The 23348-nt window shown below is 43.3% G+C and overlaps 1 protein-coding gene and 1 long non-coding RNA gene across 3 annotated transcripts in view; one reads left to right on the top strand and one right to left on the bottom strand.

The window, feature by feature from the left end:
- Positions 1 to 11950, top strand: part of KAT7 (lysine acetyltransferase 7) — a 29770-nt gene extending 17820 nt beyond the window's left edge. For both annotated transcript variants that reach the window (XM_079134280.1, XM_079134279.1), the window contains 8 exons: positions 121 to 231; positions 2128 to 2319; positions 4991 to 5080; positions 5336 to 5476; positions 6923 to 7016; positions 8707 to 8853; positions 9370 to 9476; positions 10244 to 11950. In XM_079134280.1, the coding sequence (XP_078990406.1) occupies positions 121 to 231; positions 2128 to 2319; positions 4991 to 5080; positions 5336 to 5476; positions 6923 to 7016; positions 8707 to 8853; positions 9370 to 9476; positions 10244 to 10345 (984 nt within the window). In that variant the 3' untranslated portion in view covers positions 10346 to 11950. The remainder of the gene's footprint in view (positions 1 to 120; positions 232 to 2127; positions 2320 to 4990; positions 5081 to 5335; positions 5477 to 6922; positions 7017 to 8706; positions 8854 to 9369; positions 9477 to 10243) is intronic.
- Positions 11951 to 13173: 1223 nt separating this feature from the next.
- Positions 13174 to 22784, bottom strand: LOC306657875. The gene is made up of 2 exons (XR_013762908.1): positions 20427 to 22784; positions 13174 to 19318 (listed from the first exon to the last, which is right to left on the bottom strand). It is a non-coding gene; the product is annotated as an uncharacterized lncRNA (long non-coding RNA).
- Between the last annotated feature and the right edge of the window lie 564 nt (positions 22785 to 23348).

Raw genomic sequence — 23348 nt, forward strand, 5'->3', positions numbered from 1 at the left:
TTCAGTCCCTAGCACCTAGTAGGTACTGAGTACACAGCTTAATGACTGGTCAACATCCATTGAAATTAGACGAACTACTTCTTAGTCGCAGAGAGTATTCCACTCTGGTTCTTTTCTTAGGAACATAGACAGACCTATGGGAACACTCGGGAACCTCTCTTGGAAAACCTGACAAGCGAGTATGACTTGGATCTTTTCCGAAGAGCACAAGCCCGGGCCTCAGAGGATTTGGTGAGTATTAAAACCTCCAAACTGAGAACCCTTGTGAAAGGCATTTAGAACGGCCAGGAAAAATGATTAGCCTTCAGTCTGATGGCCATGGTATGTACCGTGCTGCTTAAGTCTCTTCCCTCCCCCTAGCTGGCCGCCTTTTGTGACTGCCCTTCCCATTCATATTTAAAACAAACTATCCCTCCTCTCTTCCTATTCTTACACTAGTTCCCTCCTTTCCACCTCTGCTGGAAGTTCCAGTTTGACTTGAGGTGGTGAGGCTGGATAAAACAGTAGGTACTCCTTTGTCTCAGTTGGGTAATTTGTAATTCTGAGGGCGTGGGGGAGAGGGTCCTCTTAGCCCCAGCTTGTTCCTTTAGCTCTAGTGGGACCTTCCCATTTGTAAGGTTTCCTCACTGTACTGGAATAGTTATTCTGAAAGCAAGGAAATAAAAGTGAAGGGGAAAGGCAGCGGTCAGATTTTTTATTTATTTTTTGAGACAGAAGTCTTACTATGTTGCTCAGGCTGGTCTTGAACTCTGGGTTCACATGATCCTCCTCCCCTCAGCTTCCCCAGTGCTGGGACTACAGGTGCATGCCATTCAGCCACCACTTTTGTCAGATGTTTTAGAATCAAGCTTGACACATATAAGATATACATATGCATATGATATATATAAGATGGTTTCCTTTTGGTTTATATTTACAATTAGTTTGTAGTTAGGTTTGATGCCTGAGGCAGAATTTTAAACAAATAAGAATCAAAAAAATTATGGGAATTGATTTAACATATAAATGTGTTCCGGAAAAGCTTGTAAAGTGAATCTCATCTCCACTCTTCCCTTTTTTTCATTGTATCAAAATTAGATTGATTGAAAACTTGCAGGAGGTTTGATGACTGCCCTGTGCTGGGAGAGGCTGCTACCACTGCTACTGCTTTTCTTTTCTGTTCTGGAAAAGCATTACCTGGTCCTGCTTCTCACAGCTTTCTGTCTGGTTGTGCTAACAGACTACTTTTTGTAGTCCGTTCACAGCCACTGAAGGAAGCTGGGGATCCAGAGCTATTTTCTCTTTGCTTACACTCCAAAATTAAATTATTCACATTTCAAATATATTTTTTAAGGTTGGGCACAGTGGCACACACCTGTAATCCCAGGGACTCCAGAGACTGAAGTAGGAGGATTCCAAGTTCCAGGCCAGCCTGAGCAACTTAGCTCTGTCTCACAATAAAAGATATGAAGGACTGGAGATGTAGGGCAATGGTAAAGTACTCCTGGGTTCAATCCCCAGTGCTCAAAAAAAAAATTTAAGGCCCACCGTTTTTAAAATTGGATATTGTGAATATATATCACTGAGATTTACATGGCTTTGTGAAAAAAACAACTTTTGCACATTAAAGGAGACATTCTAAATAATCTTACTTGCTTAGTTTCTTAGTTTTAGAATATTTTGGAAGAACAGACAGTTTGAATCTGTGGTAGATTATAATTCTGTTTGGTTTAGACCGGTAAAAATGCATCCAAGGACTCATTCTGGTAAGACCCAGAATGTTGTAGGGAGCAGAGAAGCCATTTTGTTGAAACCTGTGCTCTGAGCAATTTAGATTATAGGTAGGTGTTTCTTCCTTTATTCTTTGCAGCATTAGGGATCAAACTCAGGGTCTCCTGTCTGCCAGGCAAGTGTTCTACTGAGCTACATCTCCAGTCCCATGTAGTAAATATTCTATAAGCCTGCCTGATTTTTCCATGCCCCTGTTACCTTCTGTAGTATGAGTATCTCATAGATAGATACCAAATCTTTTTATTTTTTCATAGTCTAGCACGATGACCTGCACACAAACTTACTACTACAGATTTTTGAAAATAAAGACAGTAAATTCTAATCCTCCTTTGACTTTTGATTTCTTCTTGGCAATAGGAGAAATTAAGGCTACAAGGCCAAATCACAGAAGGAAGCAACATGATTAAAACAATTGCTTTTGGTCGCTACGAGCTTGATACTTGGTACCATTCTCCCTATCCTGAAGAATACGCACGACTGGGACGTCTCTACATGTGTGAATTCTGTTTAAAATATATGAAGAGCCAAACTATACTCCGCCGGCACATGGTAAATTGTCTTGGGTTCCTTTGCCTTGACCATGATAGCATTATTATAAGAATTTTGCCCTAGGGATGACATCTGTTCAAGCAACTCAGCAGTGGTACAAAGGCATAGGGAATTGAAAGCTACTTTTCAGGGCGAGCTGGTGCTGGTTCTACCGAGAACCGCTGAAGGCCCTTAACCACATCCTATCATAGGCATTGCTTTGTCTTTTTCTTACTTCCTACTCTTCTCCACTTGTTCCTCAGAATATGAATTGCCTCTGCCCAGGGTTTTTTTGTGTGTCTCAAACTAGATGAAAATCCATGGACTTCATTAGACAGGGTAGAGACAAGAGTAGCTCATCTTTTGGGCAGTGAGTATCTGGAAAAAAATGTATGTTGAATGGAAACCTTTAGTAGTAAGCTTGTGTGCAGGCCATCGTGCTAGGCTATGAAAAAAAGAGAGATTTGGCATCTATCTATGACATACTCATACTACAGAAGGCCAGACTGACAGATTATGAAATTAACAATGTGTCCTTGGGTGCCTCAAGTTGTGCTTTCTGGCTTCTGAAATTCTTCCTGTTAAAATAGGAATAAGAACTTGAATCTGGTTTTATTGTTGACACATATGCTTACTAGATTTTCTGCAGCTTGAAGCCAGTTTTCCTTCCCTAGTTGTGGAACAAAAAACCTTGTCTTAAAGGGGATTTCTGCCGTGGAGCAGGAAAAGAAAGGGGAAGGTGTAGAGATTTGTCTTCAGAGAAACACTTTTGTTCCTATAGTCACAACATATTTTGGCTTTAAAGTCTTTCAGGGTAACTCTCCTTCCTTCCCCATCCATCTTTATTTTCCAGGATTCTTGTGCTAAGCATCTACAACCCAGGCCTTCTATGATTCCTGTCATGTACTTCTCCCTAGTTTGGTGATACTACTTTTTTGTGTTCCCACCTCTGGAGCAGATGGTCTGTAGCTTTGTGGTTCAGTCCTGCCATGTTGAATTAAGCCCTCCAGACTTCAGCACCGTTGCCTTGCATGGGGATGGAATAATGGAGGGCGGGTAATGGGTGAGGACTGATGCGGACAGTAGGGCACAGGGATGTCAGAGGACTGATCACTGATACAGATGGTAGGTAGATCATGGAGATAAATAAAACTGGTAATTTTAATGATATGAACTACTTACGTTTCTACCTTTTTCTTCCTTGTTATTTAGTAACACTCACTAGTGAAGATAGCCAAAAGGATAAGACAAGAAATACAGAAAACAAAGTATCTAAATAAATCTGGGAATCAAATAAATATTCTGCATATTTGGGAGCCTACTATATTATTATGAGTTGTAAAAACCAAATTTGAGGAATCGTAAACCTGTTTTACTCCATGCCTATTCTGATTCCCATTGCTTCAGATGTAAATGGTCTTTCTTTGACTTGGCTTTTATCGCAAAGCAAATAATTGTTGTGTTATTGTTGGAAAGAACCAGCATGAATAAAGGGATAGAGATGGGAGCTAACTATAGGTGGTGCTCTGAAGCAATTCCATTTAATAGTATCTGGATTTACTTGTGTCAGAATTAGAACGTGATTCCTTTTTTTTAGTACTGGGGAATTGAACCCAGGGTGTTCAACCATTGAGCCACATCCCAAGCCCTTTTTTATATTTTATCTAGAGACAGGGTCTCAATAAGTTGTGCAGTACCTCGCTAAGTTGTGGAAGTTGGCTTTGAACTTGTGATTTTCCTGCCTCAGCCTCCCGAGTGCTGGGAGGAACATGATTCTTGAGTTGACAGAAAGTCAAAATAAAATTGTTTAATTATGTTCCCAGGCTGGGGATGTGGCTCCATGGTAGAGCACTTAAAAAACATTCCATATACATAGTTTTTTTAAACAATATTTTAAAATATTTTTACATAAAATCTTTACAGAATTCACCTGTTTATGCCAATAATGGTTATATTAAAACTGTTGGCAGGGCTGAGATGTAGCTCTGAGGTAAAACACTTCCTTAGCATGCACAAGGCTCTGGATTCCATCCCCAACAACTCAACAAAAACAGCAACAGATCTATTGGTAATCGAGTGTGAGAAAAGGGAGTGCCTTGTGCCCCCTTGTGGCCAAGTACCCCCATCTTCCTGCAACTTGCCTGATTTTTAAGCCATGGGACTTTCTTTCTCTTTTATGGTTACATAACAAGGAGAATGCATTTGCCTGGAGCTGGGGCAGATGGTAATGGTTCATATGGTTCTGATCATTGTGGGTCAGTTTTCTAATCTGGAAAAAGAAGGTAATGGTTAAGTGGTAATGAGAAGTTACTGGTAAAGGTGAGAGTGAAGTACTTAGCAACTCTAAGCTCCTGCAGATAAGCTGCTTAAGAGTTTCCTGTTGGCATGAGGCGTTTTATACTAAGTAAGGATATTCTTATTTATCTGGCTTTTACGTAGTAGATGATTTTAATCTCCTGGACTGAGACACTGCCAGAATACAATCTGAAAAACTTGTTTCAAATGGTTATAATGACTTTAGAAGCCTTTTTTTGTTTTGTTTTGTTTTACTGGAAAAAAAAAAAAAATCTGTAATGTGTTCTCAAGTAAGTATATCCAACTGTCCCTCATCTCAGTTAGTCAGATTTGACCTAGGATTCCTCTTCTCTTTGAGAGCCCTTGATTCCTTGATGTGAATTCCATTCTCTTGCAGGCCAAGTGTGTGTGGAAACACCCCCCTGGAGATGAGATATATCGCAAAGGCTCAATCTCTGTGTTTGAAGTAGATGGCAAGAAAAATAAGGTAAAAAGTGGCAACTTAAGAAAGAGGGGTAGAAATGTGTGTTTGCAGGTTTCTGAAGGAGGTTTTTTTTTTTTTTTTTTTTTTTTTTTTTTGTCTTTACCACACCTTGTAAAGATCAACATTTTGTATACTTTGGCAGTGGAAGAATTATTACATGCACAATAATGATGATTTTTTTTTTTTTTTTTTTTTAGGCCTTTATCTGATAAGTTTGGAATTCACTGACCCATTCATAGAATCTTTCTTCTCTTCCAGATTTACTGCCAAAATCTGTGCCTGCTGGCCAAGCTTTTTCTGGACCACAAGACATTATATTATGATGTGGAACCCTTTCTCTTCTATGTTATGACAGAAGCGGACAACACTGGCTGTCACCTGATTGGATATTTTTCCAAGGTCAGTAGGATCTGAGGATTAAGAAGCTAATGGCCAGAGCAGGGGTGAGAGGTGTTGGCATCTTGGGGCTCAGGTCCCTGATGGGGAAGAGACCATACCCCAGGCAATGATGACAGTCCTTCCTTTAAGAAAAACAAAGGTAAATGTATATATCAAAGGTGGTTTAATGAAAATGTTCAGTTTATTAAAAGCTTCTGGTTTATTCATTTCTGGACTTGCAGGCTAGAGCTGCCTATTAATTGCTGGCCTCGGCCTCCCTGCTAATCCACAAGTACTCATCTTGTAGTCAAGCCAGCTAGTCTGACTTTGTCCTCCTCAGTGTTATTAGTTTAAAACCAGGAATATATTCCATTTGCCTGGTTGGTTAACTGGCTCCTTCTAACATAGTCTTATCAATGATAATGCCTCTGTGTCTTTACCAACAAAGGCTGAATTTGGCCTATTTTTAGTATAGTAACTTAATTGAAATAAAATTTACATACCTTCATAAACCATACGGTTCACCCACTGAAAATATACAATTCAGGAATGGGGTATAGCTTAGTGGTAGAGTGCTAGCCAATGTGCAAGGCCCTGGATTAAATTCCAGCACCAGGAGGGAAAAAAAGTACAATTCAGTGATTTTTGTTTTTTGTTTTTTAATGTATTCACAGCTATGTAAACCACTATGCAGTCATCACAGCCTTCATTGTGTCAGAAAGGAACTCTGTACACATTGGCCATCAGTCCCCATTTCTAGTCAACCCCTTCCAGTCTTTCTGTGTAAATTTGCCTGTTCTGGCCATTTCATATAAATGGAATCATACAATATGTGATTTGGTCATTTTTTGATCCCCTTCCAGAATGCGTATTTATATTTATTTTCTTCCCTTCCAGTGGTGGTCTCCATTTGAAAAATTGCTTTTTATAAAGAGAGTGCTGTAGGGCTGGGGTTGTAGCTCAGTCATAGAGCACTTGACTCATGTATGAGCCATTGGATTTCATTCTCTGCACTGCATATAAACAAGTAAAATAAAGGTTCAGTGACAACTAAAAAAATATTTTAAAAAAAAGGGGGGGAGTGCTGTAGACTTGACCCTCTTGACCTATATTCTAGCTGTTAAGAATCCAGAGTCAGGACTGGGACTATAGCTCAGTGGCGGAGTACTTGCCTAGCATGTGTGAAGCACTGAGTTCGATCCTTAGCACCACATACAAATAAAATAAAGGCATGCTGTCCATCTACAACTGAGGGAAAAAAAATAAGACTGGAGGTCTCAGAGCTGAGATACTCTGGGATTAATACGTCAGGCATCATAAAGGGTATGGATGTAATAACTGAGCTTGATAGCCACTCCTTGGGACTGGTTAACCAGATATTTTGCAGACAGTTCTATTTCGTATCTGTAGGAGTGTATCTTTGGTTGCAAACTCTCAGTGACCTGCTAATTTGTTTGCTCTTTTTAGGAAAAGAATTCATTCCTGAACTACAACGTATCCTGTATCCTTACCATGCCACAGTACATGAGACAGGGCTATGGCAAGATGCTCATTGATTTCAGTAAGTGGGACTGCTAAGCCATCAGCTTCACAAGGCAGGGACCCTGTGACTGTTGTCTGTCTGTCTGTCTGTCTTGTGGTCTCTGCAATTCCTAGGATGTAGTAGAAGTATACTGCTATTTAGTAAATGAATTTAACAAGTGGAGAAAACCTGAACACTCTCAGTCTGCTGATAACTCAGTTAACACTCAATGAACACAGGGCCCTGAGTATTGGTACTTAATTAGGAGATACAGAGAATAAAAAAGTAAGCTCTTGAGGATTATCCCAGTTTGAGACTTAAACGGAGCATAGACTTGCATAAGGCTTAAAATCTGTTTCTTTGATGTTTGGGATTTCATTTTTTAAGGACTTGTCTAGAGGTAATCCATGTACCTGATACAGACTTTGAGTATTACACTCTGTTCTCATTAATCGTGAATTCCATATTTGTGAATTTATCTACTCACTAAAATTTAATTGAAACCCTAAAACTTGGTGCCTTTGTGGTTGTTCATGGACGTGCACAGAGCAGGAAAAGTAAGGGTCATTGGACGCACACATACCCAGTCACATTCAAATAAGTTGCCCTGTTTCAGTGCTCATACTGTGAATAAGTGTCATTGTCAGTCTGTTAGGGCCATTTTTCCACATTTTTGTGCTTTCTATTGGTACTTTTAAATGACCCCTAAAATTACTAAGTGCAGGAAGACCAATGACCTGTTGGCTAGGATGAAATGTCTTTGAATCAACAGCATATATTAGATAAGGTGTATGGTGTATTTACCTGGGTTTTGGGTTTTTGTTTTGTTTTGTTTTGTTTTTTTTTACTGTGGTATGGGAGGTTCAACCCAGGGGTGCCCTGGTCTTTTTTTTTTTTTAATTTCGAGACAGGGTCTCTCTGTGTTCTGAGGTCACATTGAGCCGCTCAGATTGACCTTGAACTTGTGATCCAGCTGCCTCAATGTCCTGAGTCATTGAGATTACAGGCATGTGCAACCTGGGCTGGCCTGTCATTCACTATTTTTTTTGTGTGTGTGTGGTGCTGGGAATTGAACCCAGGGCTTTGTGCTTGCGAGGCAAGCACTCTACCAACAGAGCTATCTCCCCAGCCCCTGTCATTCACTTTGAATCTAAAAGTGCCAGCTCTGTGTCTTTTTTTGCTGCCTGCTATTTCTTTTGTTGATGAAAATTTAGTTGTCTAGTAGAGTTTCACAGATTATGTATCTTGCTGACCACATTCCCATGTATATTTTGTATACATTGAATGTTAGATGTTAAAACTGGAGGTATCTTCATTTGCATTTTCCCATCCCCTACTACTTCATGAATGGTGCTGAGATAATCTGTTCAAAATATGAAAAATGTAAAAAGCTATATAATGAAATGGCTTCTCTCTTTTTTTAACCTGTTTGCAACACATCACAACATAGAATCATTGTTGTTAAAATTCCTAGTAAAGGCTTCCAGAGTTTTTTTTTTAGTTTCTATTATAAGTAACTGCTAATACACCTTCTTCCCATTTTGTTTATACAGAGTCAGCGTGTTATACTTAATAACCATACAGTACATATTCCATTGAATGACTGAACCCTGATTGACACTGCAAAGCAAACTGTACTTCTTAAGCCTTCTTCCATGTTGGCACTGTTCTTTGCTATTAGGGTGAAATGTAGTGTTGCTAGAAAAAGTCTATATTTGTTCCCTGACAGGTTATTTACTTTCTAAAGTGGAAGAAAAAGTTGGGTCTCCAGAACGTCCACTCTCAGATCTGGGGCTCATAAGTTATCGTAGTTACTGGAAAGAAGTGCTTCTCCGTTATCTGCATAATTTTCAAGGCAAAGAGATTTCTATCAAAGGTTTGTTTTTAACTCTTTAATGTTTCATTGTTAGTTCCACTTGACCCCTGTTCATGCTTTTTGTTAACCTGCAAAGCTATACCCCATTCTGTGTTTTTCCGAAAATGAAGATAAGACCACTGATTATGGGTCATTATAGAGAGCCTCACCAGAATGCCTAGGATTCTAAGCAGTTGACCCCTAGGAATGGTTATGAACTGGTTTCCTAAAAATCAAGAAGAAAAACAAGTATTTTGACACATGTAAGAGCTTCTAAGACATTCCTACCTTTTTTGCAAAGGTAGAACTTATTTTGGTCTGTTTGACCTTGATAACCTCTGATTAACCAAGAGTAGCTTATGATAATATCATTCTTCACTATTATTTGGACTGGTCAGACAAATACTTTGTAAACTTTTCTGAACAGGTAGGGTTGAATCAGAGATTCTAGCTGATTGGATTTCTAAGAGAAAGGAAGCCTCAGAAAAGGTGGGGATGTATGCTTTGACCAGGTTCTCAGTGACTCTTCTGTTTCAGAAATTAGCCAGGAGACAGCCGTGAATCCTGTGGACATTGTCAGCACTCTGCAAGCCCTTCAAATGCTCAAGTATTGGAAAGGAAAACACCTAGTTTTAAAGAGACAGGTGAGGTTTTTATCAGCTGCTTGCTCCTTGCTTTATGTCCCTTGAGCAGAGACCAGTAGGAGTCTTACCACCTACAAGGTAACTTCCTTTCATAGAAGGGCTCAACTGTAAGCGCCTTCCACTGGCTTCCTTTCTTTTTTTAATTTTTAGATATTGATAGACCTTTATTTTATTCATTTATTTATATGTGGTGCAAAGAGTCAACCCAGTGCCGCCACATGCTAAGCAAGTGCTCTCCCACTGAGCCAAAACTCCATCCTCCTGGCCTTGAGGCTCAAGTGGCCTTTGGTATTAAGCTTATTTCCTACCTTGTCCTTATCAGGAGCTTTTGTTAAGCTCCAGTCTCAAATTTGGATGACACCAGTTAAGCAGCTTTATGTTGCATAGCACTCTTATCATTTAATGATTTTCTTAGATAAAGAAGAATGGCCTAGCTGTAGAGGGGAATCTTCACAGACTCTAGCTAGGCCTTGCAGAAATGGTTTTAAATACTATCTCAACTAATGACTATTTTTAAATTTTTTAGTTGACTTACACATGTAATAAAGATAGATGAATAATGATTTTTGGTTCTTAACTGAGGGCAAAAATAGGAAGAAATTGATTAGGTAAGAAAGCAGTTTGCAGATCAGAGGAGAGATTTTCTTATACCTTAATACATTATTAACCTTTGATGATTCCTTCTTGGCTAGTAGTTACTTTAAAATCTGTATGTCAAGGTGTGCTGATTGAATGTGTGTAACAGTTGTTCCCATTGTTCTTCCCAGGACCTGATTGATGAGTGGATAGCCAAAGAGGCCAAAAGGTCCAACTCCAATAAAACCATGGATCCAAGCTGCTTAAAATGGACCCCTCCCAAGGGCACTTAAAGTGACCTGTCATTCCGAGCCAGCGAACCCCAGCAGTAGGAATCCGTACCCTAGGGATCTGTCTGTCATTTCTGTTGCTCTTGTGATTGGCAAGTACAGTATCCTTTGGGAAGGCCATCCCCCTCAGGACTGTCCTGGCTCTGACCTTCATTTACACTGCAGACGCTGGTTCTGAGGAACTGTTGTTTCGGCCTCAGTGAGGTTGCCTGGATGGGATCTGTGTTAGACTCGAGTGCAGATCCCTCATAGCACTGACCCAAGGAGTTCTGTTATGGTACTGTACCTGTCCAGTCACTGGTTCCCTCCTCAAGTTCTCTAGCCCCATGAGGTGTGTCTTGTCCTCTGAACTTTGTACTAGTGCTTCTTGCCACCTGGTCACCAGACCTCCAAATATGGTTGCCACTACCAGGACCTTTCCAGTTACTCCTTACAAGTGTTTTTGTGGAGGGGCAGGGAAGAGGCAGCACTTTTGAGGGTTTGTGTGTTTGTGTACTAGGAGGGGTTCATTCACATGGGATTTCATCTCGCTTTAACTTTTTTCCCTCCGTTTTTATTGGAAGACTTGTTTTTTGATCAGTATTGGGCTGCCCAGAGCCAAATACTTCTTAAGAGTTTCCCAGAGATTAGTTTTGGTAACAGCACATAATCCATCCAAATGAGGTGGTGAGAGGAATAAGAGGTGGTGATTTTGTATTTTGGTTTGAGTTCACCTGTGGGCAATGGGCAGTGTCTTGGTGGAAGGGAATGGATAATTCTTTTGCCTCACCACAAAGTGCCCAGCAGTAAATGTTTTCTTCTCTCTTTACTCCCTGCCTCTTTTTACATTTGCAGGTGCCAAAATAATTTCCAGTTCTCCCTTTTATGCTCCATGTTGACTGGTTAATAGTACTGCAAAACCCTTTCGCTTGTGCCAGTCTGGTATAGGACCACCTGTACTTCCACATAAGTTGCACTGACTTTGTCCAGAGCATCCTGGGAGAAGTTGAAAGTGATTGAAAATGACTTCCTGTCTCAGCCCCATGCCTCTCAGCAAGGCAGAGTGGCTACCTGCCAAGGTTTGCTACTCTTTTCAACAGTTTCTCACCCTCCTCTAGAACTGAAGTGCTTCTGCCCTTCCAAGAACTCCTCCTCCATTTCCTTTTTGGGATTTGACACCATCCTCCTATTCTCTGGTGTCCTATTTTTGGTGTTACTCAAGTGAAGGAAGAGATGTTCCCTCTAATTTCTCCCTAGCCCTTTATAACCTGCTATCTTGGGGCAGCTTTTGATGTCTGACATGTCACCCTTCCCAACTTGGTCTCCTACAACACTGCTGTCTTCATGTGGCACCCTTACCACAATCCCGACTCTGGTCATTTGTGCCTTTTTCTTGTCATCTCTGTACACTACTTATATTCACTGTGGGTTGGGGGGAGCTGGTTTTAAGCATGTTCAGTGGCAGCTCCCCTCCAGTTTCAGTGTCACTGTTAAAATTTATCCAAAAGCAACTTCACTGGGGGTTTTCTTAAGGGGTAAAGGCCTTTTACAGATGCTAAACCCTTCCCCACATGTGGTAGAATGTGCTCTTCTATATCTATTCCTCAATAAAGCATGTTCTCTGCTCAAGTCCATTTTATCTGGGACTCTCATTTGTGTATGAAAGTGACACAGCTGACCTGCTACTAATAGTAAGTGCAGTGGGAACTTGTTTTCTCTAGCAGTAAACTGTTGAGGGATGTGGTTTGTGGCTATGGAATTGTTTTTCCCTGTGATGCTAGCCATAGAGGGAGCGCTTAGTCTGAACTTGTGTAGTTAGGATGAATTCAGACTGCCTTCTTTGGGTGCTAGCAGTGGCTGCTTGGTATTACACATTCTTTTTTCATCTGATTTTAGAGGCAAAGGAATCAGCAGGAAGTGAGCTTAGGTAGGATATGATGAATACTTAAGAGAGGCAGAAACAGGTATCTCTTGTCTCCAAGCACATTCGCCAGTAGTGAGCTGTGTCACCTCTAATCCTTCCTTCTCTTCCATATTGTTTCTGAAAGCAGCTACATTTTCCTGCAGCTTTTATCCAGTGCAGGAAAAGGAGGAGGGTGGGAGTTATGTTGCTGGGATGGTTTTGTTCACTGTGGCTGGGAATGCTGAGATGCTGCACCACTGGGTACACTAAGAGTCTTTTGCAAGGCTGGAGTCCTTGTGCACCACTTATTGGGGGTAGGGATGGGGTGGGGAGAAGCTGAAGGTTATAAAAAGACCCCATCTCATCTTTTCCCAGAATGATGCTTGCCTAAATTTCCCTGTTGTAAATGTTTGCATCAAAGGGAAATTTTGCTCTTCCTCACATTTTGAAAAAAATTGACATAGGTAATATAAACAATGGGGGTGAAATGCTCAGAGGTAAATGTGCTTGGAGTTTTGTGCACAGTCCTGATCCCAGTCTTCTAAACTGGTTACCACCCCTAAAAGTAAAATATTTCTGGTTTGAACCTTTTACAAGTATGGGATCAGAGTATTTTTTCCTTGGCAACATCAGATGGGACTCTCCATCCCCTGTGCCTTTCTCTATTCCCTTTGCATAAAAGAAGCTCAACTGCTCAGGGTCCTTCATTAGAAGTCAACAGTCCTGGATCTAACTCCTGAAGTCCACTTAATGGAGTCATCTACTCTATCTTGGGAGGAAGAGAGCTGTAGCATGTGCTTCCTGTATGCAGGTGGCATTGTCACCTCTGACCCTCATATTAACCCTGTGTAGCTCTTGTTCACATCGATTTTGCAGAAGGAAACCTGGAACCCAAGGTGACACCATAAGCAGTAAAGGCAAAAGTCTCATTCTGGCCCATCCACTCAAGTTTTTTTGTTTTTTTTTTTAATGCCTTTATTTATGTGGTGCTAAGGATGGAACCCAGTGTGTCATATGTGCTAGGCAAGTGCTCTACCACTGAGCCACAACCCTGGCCCTCTTCTAGTTTTTTGATTCCTTAATGATTAATCATCCTCTCTCTGCTTAGTTAGATGTCCTGGTTACAGGCACCCATGTTTCCAGAACTTCCATTATACAAAGGATAAGGAAGCTAGCGAAAACGTTCAGAGTTGATTTTGGCTGATTTTACAAGCAGCATGTTGGACCAGAGAGGGAAATCAGGAAGCAGAAGATATGGCTCACTTGGGACTGCTGCTGATTTAGGGACAAACTGTCCCTTTGCCTATACAGTTGCCTTACAGCACTGGAAGATGGGTATTAGATGCTTCTTCCAGAAGAGAAGGTTTGAGGTTCATAGAGTTCTGTTAATAGCAACAGGATGAGAGTCTTGGTCCTCTAGTTCCAAATCCCATATTTTGACAATGCTGTCATGAGGTCTGGTCACCTGATGCCTCTGCATCATATCAAGTAATTTTTAGCATATAGGATACCCTTCATATTGACAAGGTGATGCTTTTGACTTGCTCAACTTTTATTAGTCCCTTTAGTTCTGGGCAGGTTATGTGGCTGGGGTTAAGAAGGACCTGGAATGGAGTTAACCATGTCAAGCCAGTTGGTTGAGATGAAGGTGGGGGCTACATAACATCTAAAACCAGTATGTTAAAAAGCCACAGCTTGCTTACAGGACACATTCCTTCTGGAATATGAAGCAAATGAAAACCAGCCTTTTCTGGATGTATATTAGTAACTTTCCAAGGGCAGTCCTTTATCTCCCTGCTTTTTCCTCCTTTGATGAGCAATTGATGTCGAACAGCATTAAAACAGTAGTTTTATGAAGTGGAGGATCAAGCAGCAGTTTTTAGCTGTATCTTTATTCTCTATTGTTTTTTTCTGACATTTGGGAATCCGATCAAAGCACTGGATTTTTTTTTTTTTTTTTTTTTTCTCCCCTTAAGGCAACTGTGTAGACTGCACACGCTTATCTACCACTCAGGAAATCACCTTTGAAGGCCTTACCTGGACCTGGGGTTAAGAAAGCCTGGTTTGAGAAGCCCCAGAGAGAATAGGAGTCTTGCTGTCTGCCTGCCTTTGCTTTTACTCCAGGGCCCTAAGCTGGTTCTTGAGTGTGCTTGGACTCCAAAAACCAATTCCATCTAGTGTGGTGAAATGGCTTGGCAAAGGCGTGACTCACTGTCTCTCAACATTGGCTTCCCTCTTCCCTTTCTCACAGGTGCATAGATGTACAAAATATAGAATTGTACATGTCATGAGAATAAAATATGAAGGCCCCCTTTGCTAAGTAATAGTATGTGGTGTGTGCTAAGAATTTAGAAAGAGCCCTGCTGTTCACCTGGATCATGAAATTCTAGAATTGGACCTCCACCTGGTTTTGCTCCAGCACTTAACTGCCACAGACATGTAAGACAGCCTCTTCCAGGCTATTTCCTGCTGATGGGGGCAGTATAATTGCTCACTTCCTTTGTGGTGTCTTCAACAATGCCAATGAATGTCACTAAGAAGGAAACAAAAGGATTGCCCAGTGGTGAAAAATGCCTCTGGTGCCGAAGTATCAGTCTGCCTCTTCGCTCTTGTGCAATATCTTTAGAGACAGGTCCTGCTGTCTCCATTTAGGGGCTTGGAAGTTTGTTTACTTGTGCCCAAGAGTGGAGAAAATAACCTGTGCTGTTGTACAACTCTAGCTTCATTGTTCCTCCCAGTTGTTCCATCTGAGATATAAACACCATTTTTCTTGACCAATGTTCATTCCAAGAAGCCAGTCTTTGTGCTTAATTGGTATTTGTTTCTGGAAACAGCTTGCTTTATGTTTATTTCAAAGTTGTCAGAAACTCAGATATCTCCAAAGATGGCCACTGACCGTTGCTCCCATCCCCGTGTGTGTGTTGCTCCTTCCTATCAGTGGTCTACTTTTTCCTCTTATTGCATGTAGGCTGCATTTGTGTCTTATTTCGACTGGCTGACAAAATGATATGGAAGTGTTTCTGGTAGCTTCCACCTTTGCTGTTGGAAATGTGCTCACATGGCTTCCAAACCAGAAGCTTGCACTTAACTACCAGGGAAAGGGGAGACCTTGTAAGAAAGGCCACGTGTAGGACAACAGAGGTGCTTTAGCTGGTAACTCCACAAACCTGCATGTGGGTTTCTTGAAAGTTTCAATTCCAGACAAACTTTGCAGCTTTGTGAGTGGTCCGTGCTGTCACCACAGGAAACTAACAAAACATCTAGCTTAAATCCGCTAACCCAGAGAAATATTCTAAGCCATGTTTTGAAATGGTTTGACACAGCAAAAGATAAGTGAGCCAAGGACTTCTGAGGGCTGGGGGCATATCTTAGTTGTAAAAGCACTTGCCTAGCATGTGTAAGGCCTTGGGTTCCATCCCCAGTACTGGGGGGAAAGAAAAAACAGGATTTCTGAAACTAGCTTTTTGGCTAGAATTCATTGTGATCCTGTAGCTTCTGCTAACTGCCTTCCTGTGATTGGAAGGTACACAGGGAAAGACCCCCACTTTGGGCAATTCCTGTGTGAGTGGCACCCTCAGTCAGTTCAGCGCCATGTGGTCATTCAGCACATCTCAGCTGTCAGGCAAATTGTTTCTGAGGTCTCTGGCTGGCTTTAGAATTCTCAGCCACTTCCTTACAAGTGGATTCATATACTCTTACTGCCGACACATGGCCCGTCACTTCCCTGTTTAAGAACTCACGTGACCTCCCATGCTCTTTGGATTAAGTTCATGTTTATCCTGGCTTTCAAGTCTTTCCATGACCTGACTCAGCCCACATAGCCTTCATCATTCCCTTCCACGTAGCCTCGACTTGCAGTTTGGAGTAGTCCATTATCCCCTTCTCTTTGTTTACTGGGAGAGCCTCTGCTTCAACGTTCCCCAAATGTGTTCCATTAAATACAAAAGTATGAACAAAAAGAGTGCTGTGGTCAAATAAATTTGGAAAACACTGAGGTAAATACCAGTATATGTCTTGACTTCTGGGCTTTTCAAAACCCAGCAAGCTAATTAATGCATGCTGGGGTTTTCCAAAGAGGAGGGAGAATGTAACATTTCTGAAAATGATTTGATCTGGAAGGAGGCCCTTGAGATACTGGTATGCTGGGGTCAGACTTATTTGGAATTTTTTTCCCCTACCCAGTTGAGGCCCCACTGATAATTTCACCTGAGGCTTGTACATATTGGGGTTGAGCATGTGGAGTGAAGCCACCTTGGCCCAGGTCCTGGCTCTGCCATTTGGTGTGTAACTTCAAGCCAAGTGGCTTATACTCATTTGCAGACCAGGATGGTGGTTGCAAAGGTGAATTGTCTTGTAAAGTGACAGACATATTTATTCAGTCCCCAAGTATTCATGAGTGCCATCAGGCCCTGGGACAAGTGACTTGCAATCTCCTGGATGAGGCAGATAATTTCCAACTGTGGTCAGTGTAACAGGAAAAGGACAAGGTATTGTGAAAACGTAACAGAAGAGAATTGGTTGAACTTGGGAACTAAGAAGCCCTGTCTTAAAAAGGGCCTTTATCCTAGAACCTGAAAGATGAATTATCTAGGGGAGGAGTAGAGGCACTGGGGCAGTGTCCAGATGGGGCAGCCTTTCCCCAGACCCCAGTGCAGGAAGCATTTGGTGTGTGAGAACCGGGTAGTAAGTTTGACAATTGAGAGGAGAGAACGGAGAGCACAGGACCTTGGAGGCATTGACAATGTGCTTATCCCAGGACAGCACCGATCTGGTCAATGAGGGATGGGCACAATCCATTTTCCTTTTTTAAAAGGTGATGGGGAAGTGGATGGCTGTAAGATGGAAAGCAGAGACCTGTGGGGAGGCCATTCCCTTCCAACAGGGCTAAAGGTGGTTTATGTTAATGGAGATAGTGAAGATGGCCAGCAGTGGAGGAATTTGACATCCTCAACAGCTAGAGGACGCATCAAAGGTGAGGAGTGGGTACTCCCAGCTTTCTAGGGCAGCTGGGTATACCGTCATGGAGAGATGCAGATCGGAGGTTAAGGGTTGGGACATGCAGAGTTCAGGAACTTCTGACTGATTACCAAGCAGTGGCTACTATTATTTGCTTCAGTTACTTGCAGTAAGTTTGGCTCCCTCGAGACAGACTCCTTGTGGACAGGAAACATGAGCCCTTCAGACCACTCCCCAAGGACCACTTATGGATCAAGCACTATTGTTGAGCTGAGGGTACAAAGACAATTACGGTGAGGTCCCTGACCTTGAAGTAAGCTGTTAATTAGAGCAACACATTTTTCTATTGAGTGCTGAATGGAAGAAAGTGTGTAAGGTGCTTTGGGAATGCTAGCAGGCAATGAATGTGTGGTTCCCAAAGGGGGAACCTTTACAGATAAATCGACCTGTGAATAAGAACTCACAAAATGGAAAGAGAATGGAACTGGAGCTTGAGGGAGCATAGTAGGTTTGAAAGAGGTGATTGGAAAGAAGGATGTGGGCTTTCCAGAGTGAGTGCATCTTGGCCCTCACGAGGAGGACCTTAGGTCATCAGGGCACATTCCAAACTCACTTCTTTCACATTCCCAGTCCTATCTCAGGTCCCAGGGAAGTGCTAGTGTATAGAGGAAACTCACGAAATGTTTGGCAGGTCTAGTTTTTCCTAAACCTCCCAAACTTCGAACACAAGGGTAAAGTCTTAAACCCTTTTGCTGGTCCTTGAGTTGGGTTACTGCAGCAGCCCACCCCTTGGGACCAAGCATCGGATAGGGTACTGGGGTGCTGGGAAGCGCCTTGACAGGAGTTCAGTGTCAGTCTCCTAGGACACCTGCACTGCCCCTTGCTCCCATATTCATCACTGGACATGAGGTAAGGTATAAGATATGGATTCAGGGTTTATGATGAGCAGGCAGTCTTAGGACAGTTGCTCACTACAGGTCAGGTGGAAGGAGCCACAGGTTGTGCTGGCACCATTCGGCCTCAGCAGTCTCTGCTGTCACTTCCTGGCAACTAGATGAAGGTCCTGCCCTCCATATGCCTGCTTTCCCCTCTTAAATATAGCTTACTCCCCTCCCCATTCCCTGACAAGAATCAAATGACCAGAAAAACTTTTTTTTTTTTTTGAAAAAGTGACAGAGAAGCTTAATGTCTGTGGCCTGGTGAATGAATGGACTTCCTTCACAGCTGAACCTGCCCACATAACTCCCGACTCACTCCTGATTCAGAACCTCTTATTGCTTAGGTTTCCCCTGGGGTTTCCTTCTGGCTAACAGGCTTCTTTCTAGGCATTTTGGATTCCTCTCCTCTGTGTCCCACCAGCCTACTAGGTCAAGGACAGGGGTCTCCCCATTACACTGGGGGCCTCCTGAGGCTGGAAGCTGCTCTTCCCAAGGCTCAGGAATGGGATCACTGTCCTAAAAGCAAAGGGGCCACCTTATATGAAGAATTGATGAGTGACCTGCAACCCAGTTCTCCAAATCAGGAGGTGTGTGGGTTTGAACCCTTGTGGTCATGGCTGTTGGTGGAAGAGGATGTTTTCTTTCAGAGGGACTTTAGAGAAGCCTTAAGGGGAAAAGTCTTCTTTGCCCTCAATCCCTCCCACTCCAAATACCTGCTGCATTTCCCACCCTGTGTTCTCTCCCCTGTTTCTGTGTGCAGGTCCTTGTGACCTGTGCCCTACGCCTGAGAACAGGACCTGGGCTGGGTAGCCTTTCTTTGCAATTCTGGTGGGGCCTGCGGACATCATGCCCTCTACCCCCACCACACACACCACTGGGGAGGCCATTCAGTGGTAATTCATTTATTGAGTCCCTTCTATGTACTGTGGCTGGCCCTGGTGATGCACAACCTGCAGGGGAGGGCAGGACCACTCCTGATCACTAGGGTGACCACAGTGCATCTGTACCATCACAGCTTGTTGCTGGGAGTCCTCGAAGAAGCCCAATGAGTTCAGTGCGGAGCTGGTGTGGATTGCCAGCATGGAGGACAGGAGACCCGAGGAGAGAGCTGGTCAGCAGTGACATCCAGGGAAGAGGGTTGGCGTCCTCTGGGGGCTCACTCTGAACCTGGGTCCTCATCCTCTGTGCCTGGGGAGAGTTCTGTACATAGATGGTGGTTAGGGGAGCTCTTATGTCTCCCACCCTGAGAGGCCTTCCCTAGTCACTGCTCAGGGCCCTCCATTTCCCTCTCATTTCTTTCTATAGCTATCTAGGGCTCCAGAATTACAGGCTCAGCTGTCATGTCTTCCATTATTCAATCATAAGTGCCTCCAGAACAGGATGGAGCCAATCCTTAGTTATCCTCTCTAAAGAAGAGGAAGTGGCATTCAAAAAAGTCCCAAAGGCCTGCCTGGGGACATGGGAGGTACCATGTATCAGGAAACTGGAGCACAGCTTTCAGTCTCAGCTCTGTTATTAGCTTACTTGTGACTTGGAACAAATTGTGTTCCATCTCCAAAAAACAACAGCATGCATGAGTGGCATTTGTACTATTTGGTGTTGGGGTGACTTCCAGGGTCCTTTGAATGGAATGGCTCAAACATGTCGAGAAAATCTCAGGGGAAAATAGAGATCTTTCCCAATTTTATTCCCAAGAGCCAATGTCAGAATAAGCAGATGCTCTATTTGGGGAGTAAGGGAGAGACTCCGAGGTCTGCAGCTCAGGGGAAGAGGTTAGGGACTAGAGTATCTTTGGTCACCCATTGACCTTCCTCTTGTGTGGGCTCTCTGGATCTGTGACTTTTCCCCGCTTGATTCACTTACCTACTTCCATGTCTGGCACCTGCCAGAGGAGTTAGCTGATAACTGTTTAGGATAGTACCCATCTCAGGGTGATGTGCACTCAATTACATTTGATGAAGGCAGTGAATCTCTTAAGACCAGACACCACCCTCTAAATTGGAAGGACCAGGACTTTATGGGCAGTGAGGGAATAAGGGGATGTTTCAGGATGGAGAACTACACATCATTCTGTATGGGTTCAGCTGGCCCTGGGGGCAGAGCAGAGTGTGCTGGGGCATGTTGGGGTGGGGAGGGTGCAGTTTCAGGGCAATGGCTAATTCTGGATCATCAGGGGTGACCTCCCTGCACACCTCTCCCAAGGGGCCACTGCTGGTGGCTGGTAGAAGCCTGTTCTGTTTGATTGGCAGCAAAAGGCATGGCCACTTTCCCATAATGTCCTTGTGGCCCACCAGAGGCTCTCACTTACCTTCTGTGGATGATCCTCTCCTGCCCAGGAGGGCCTGGACCGTTTGTCCCAGCTGATACCCTGGTGATGGAGAAAGATGAGGTAGGGAAGAGAGAGGCAACAGAGGACAGTTGCCTTGGATACCAGTGAAGGGCAGGACCACAACCAAAGCTGGGGCCATGGAAATGGAGTCACTTCTCAATCATCTTGGAGTCATTCTTTCATGTCTTCCTTGATTTCTTCTTGTTCTTCCATTCTCCCATCTGTTCTTTCTAGCACCTAGTGGGTTCTAGAAACTAGACTGGTATCTGGGATACAGGAGGATGGCAGGCCTGGAGCCTATGCACTGGAGAATTCCGGGCAGGGAACACCAGCTGTGTGACCTGGCAGGACAGCACAGGGCAATGTGCCAAAGAAAGTCTAGTGCCCAGCCTGCGGAGACTGCACTGACTGGGCAGGGCAGGTGGTCAGGGAGGACAGCAGCCAGGAATGGCCAGAGTCAAGTCAGCGAGGCCCCAAAAGTATGTGGGGATTGAGCTTGATCCCGAGAGGGGTCATGGATATAGGCTGGTTTGCTTTCTTTTGATTTTGTTTTTCCCTTTCAGCTGGAAGGTTTTAGCAGGGTAATGGCTAATCAGATTTGTACTTTTAAGATCCTCCAGTATGCAGGGGATTGAAGCTTTGAGCACTTCTGATCTTTGATTCACTTTTCCAACTCCAGACTTTAGATCCAAAGTAATTTTTGAAACTTTGGCAGAACCAGACACACCCCTGTTTCCTCCTAGCTCTGAAAGCACTCCTGAGGCATGCATGGATCACCCTCTAAGGAAACGACCAGAAAGCCCAGCTCTTGGCTAAAACACACTGGCCCCACCCCCTGCACTGCAATGCCAGCCTTGCATTTCTGATTTACTAGTGTATGGGACAACCTGCCCGCCCCCAGACAGCATGCTGAGGGAAGGCCTGGGCAACACTTACCTGCTCTCCCTGGCTGGACGGGAGGTATTCCTGGGGGAAGGAGAAAGAAGGGCTGAAGACTGTGCTGCCCCTTTAAGGACTTGGTGAGGTTGTGGGGTCTTCATTGGAGCTACAGTCACTCCTCTGGTGTCCTCATGTGACAGCAGGAGTGTGCTGGGCAGGAGGCAGTGAGGAGTAATGGGACACATACTTTGGCCTCATTAGTGCTGGGCACCAGCTGGGTGGGCATCTTTGGGAAAAGGACTTCCCCCACTGGATCCTGAGTCACCACTGGTGATAGGAGATTGAATAGTGCAAGCATCGTCATGCTCAGGAAATCTTTCTTTTCTGTCCCCTGCTTCTCATGGGCTGTTGGAAATGGCCCATTCCCAAACTTTGAAATGGCCCATTCCCAAACTCATTTTGTAGAGGAGGAAACCAAGGCCAAAACTGGTCACTAGTTGGTTTTCTCTATTTTTATATGCATACTTTTTTTTTTATTATTACAAATGTAGTCCTTGAATACTCACCCACTATTTTAAAATTGAAGCCATGTAAAGATTTGTACAGTAAAAAGTAAAGTTCCTCTTCATTCTCTCTCCCTCATCTCCACTTCCTGCCCTAGGTATAACCACTATTTCCAGTTTGATGTTTTTTCTTCTAGAAAAAGTTCTTCTAGAACTTTTCCTATGAGTTTGCATATGTGTACTTATATAATTTTTCAAACAAGTAGGCTTCTATCGTGTACATTTTTTCTGTAACTTCTTCCTTTTAACCATATATTTATATATCTTAGCACTCTTTCCATATCTGTCCACAGATCTGCCTTTTTTTTTTTTTTTTTTTTTTTTTTTTGGTACTGGGGATTAAACCCAGGGGCTACTGAGTCACATCACCAACCCTTTTTATATTTTTAAAGTTAGAGACAGGGTCTCACTAAATTGCTTAGGACCTCACTAAGTTGCTGAGGCTGACTTTGAACTTGCAATCCTCCTGCCTCAGCCTTGCAAGCCACTGGAATTACAAATGTGGACCATTGTGCCCAGCAGCCTCATCTTTTTAAATGTCTTTGAGGTTATGTATGTGCCTAGTATATTTCAGTCTTTCCCCCATGGTGGTCTGTATGTTATTTCTAAATTCATCCTATTATAAGAGAGTTAACAATTAATACTTTGATCAGTGGCATGCACATTTCTGACTTTGATGGATATGAACAGTGAATAAAAGTGCGTTTTCTCACACCCTCACCAACACTGAGCATGACCACTTAAGAAAATAGAATGCGGATGACAAGCAAAGAGAAAAAAGCTTTACTCCTGACTGGTTTCTCCTTTGCCCCCAGGTAGGACTCCCATGGTGACAGTGCCCTTGGGGAACAGAGGTTCATTTTAGTAATTCTGTTTGAACCAAAGAAACGACAGAAAGCTCGACTCATGGCTTTGCTCATGTATTGACTTTGGCCTCTAGCTTTACTGCCTCTAACCAAAGTCACCAGGGAATGGAAGGCAGGGGCACCAGACAGAGTGCAAAGCATTTTTCCCACCATTAAGGTGGCTGTACTCCCCATATGCCTTGACATTCTCTGTTTACACCTGTTGTTCATTGTCGTTATTAACACTCCCCAAGGATGATAATTTATGTGGATGGCCTACCCCACCTCATCTCAGGAGTGACCTTTTTTGGACTGGAGTAAGTGACCTAGGCTCCAGGACTTTAACCTAGGACCCCTGCTCGGTTTTCAAGGCCTACTTACAACCATGCTTTGGTGGGCTCCTGCCTGTGTTCGTCACTCACCTTCCACCTGCTTCCCCATCAGCCCAAAGAACTGGTTCGCCTTGCTCCTCTTCCCCTCCTGCAGCTGGAGCTGAATGCTGGGGACAACGTCCTCCTGAAGAAGCAGAGAGTTAGCAGTAGGGTGTGTGTGGGGTGCTGTTGAGACAGGGAGGGAATCAGTGGTAACAATCTCAATAACAGCAGCTCAGTCAC

Source organism: Sciurus vulgaris (assembly GCF_902686455.1).
Source record: "Sciurus vulgaris genome assembly, chromosome: 3".
Classification (NCBI taxonomy): domain Eukaryota; kingdom Metazoa; phylum Chordata; class Mammalia; order Rodentia; family Sciuridae; genus Sciurus; species Sciurus vulgaris.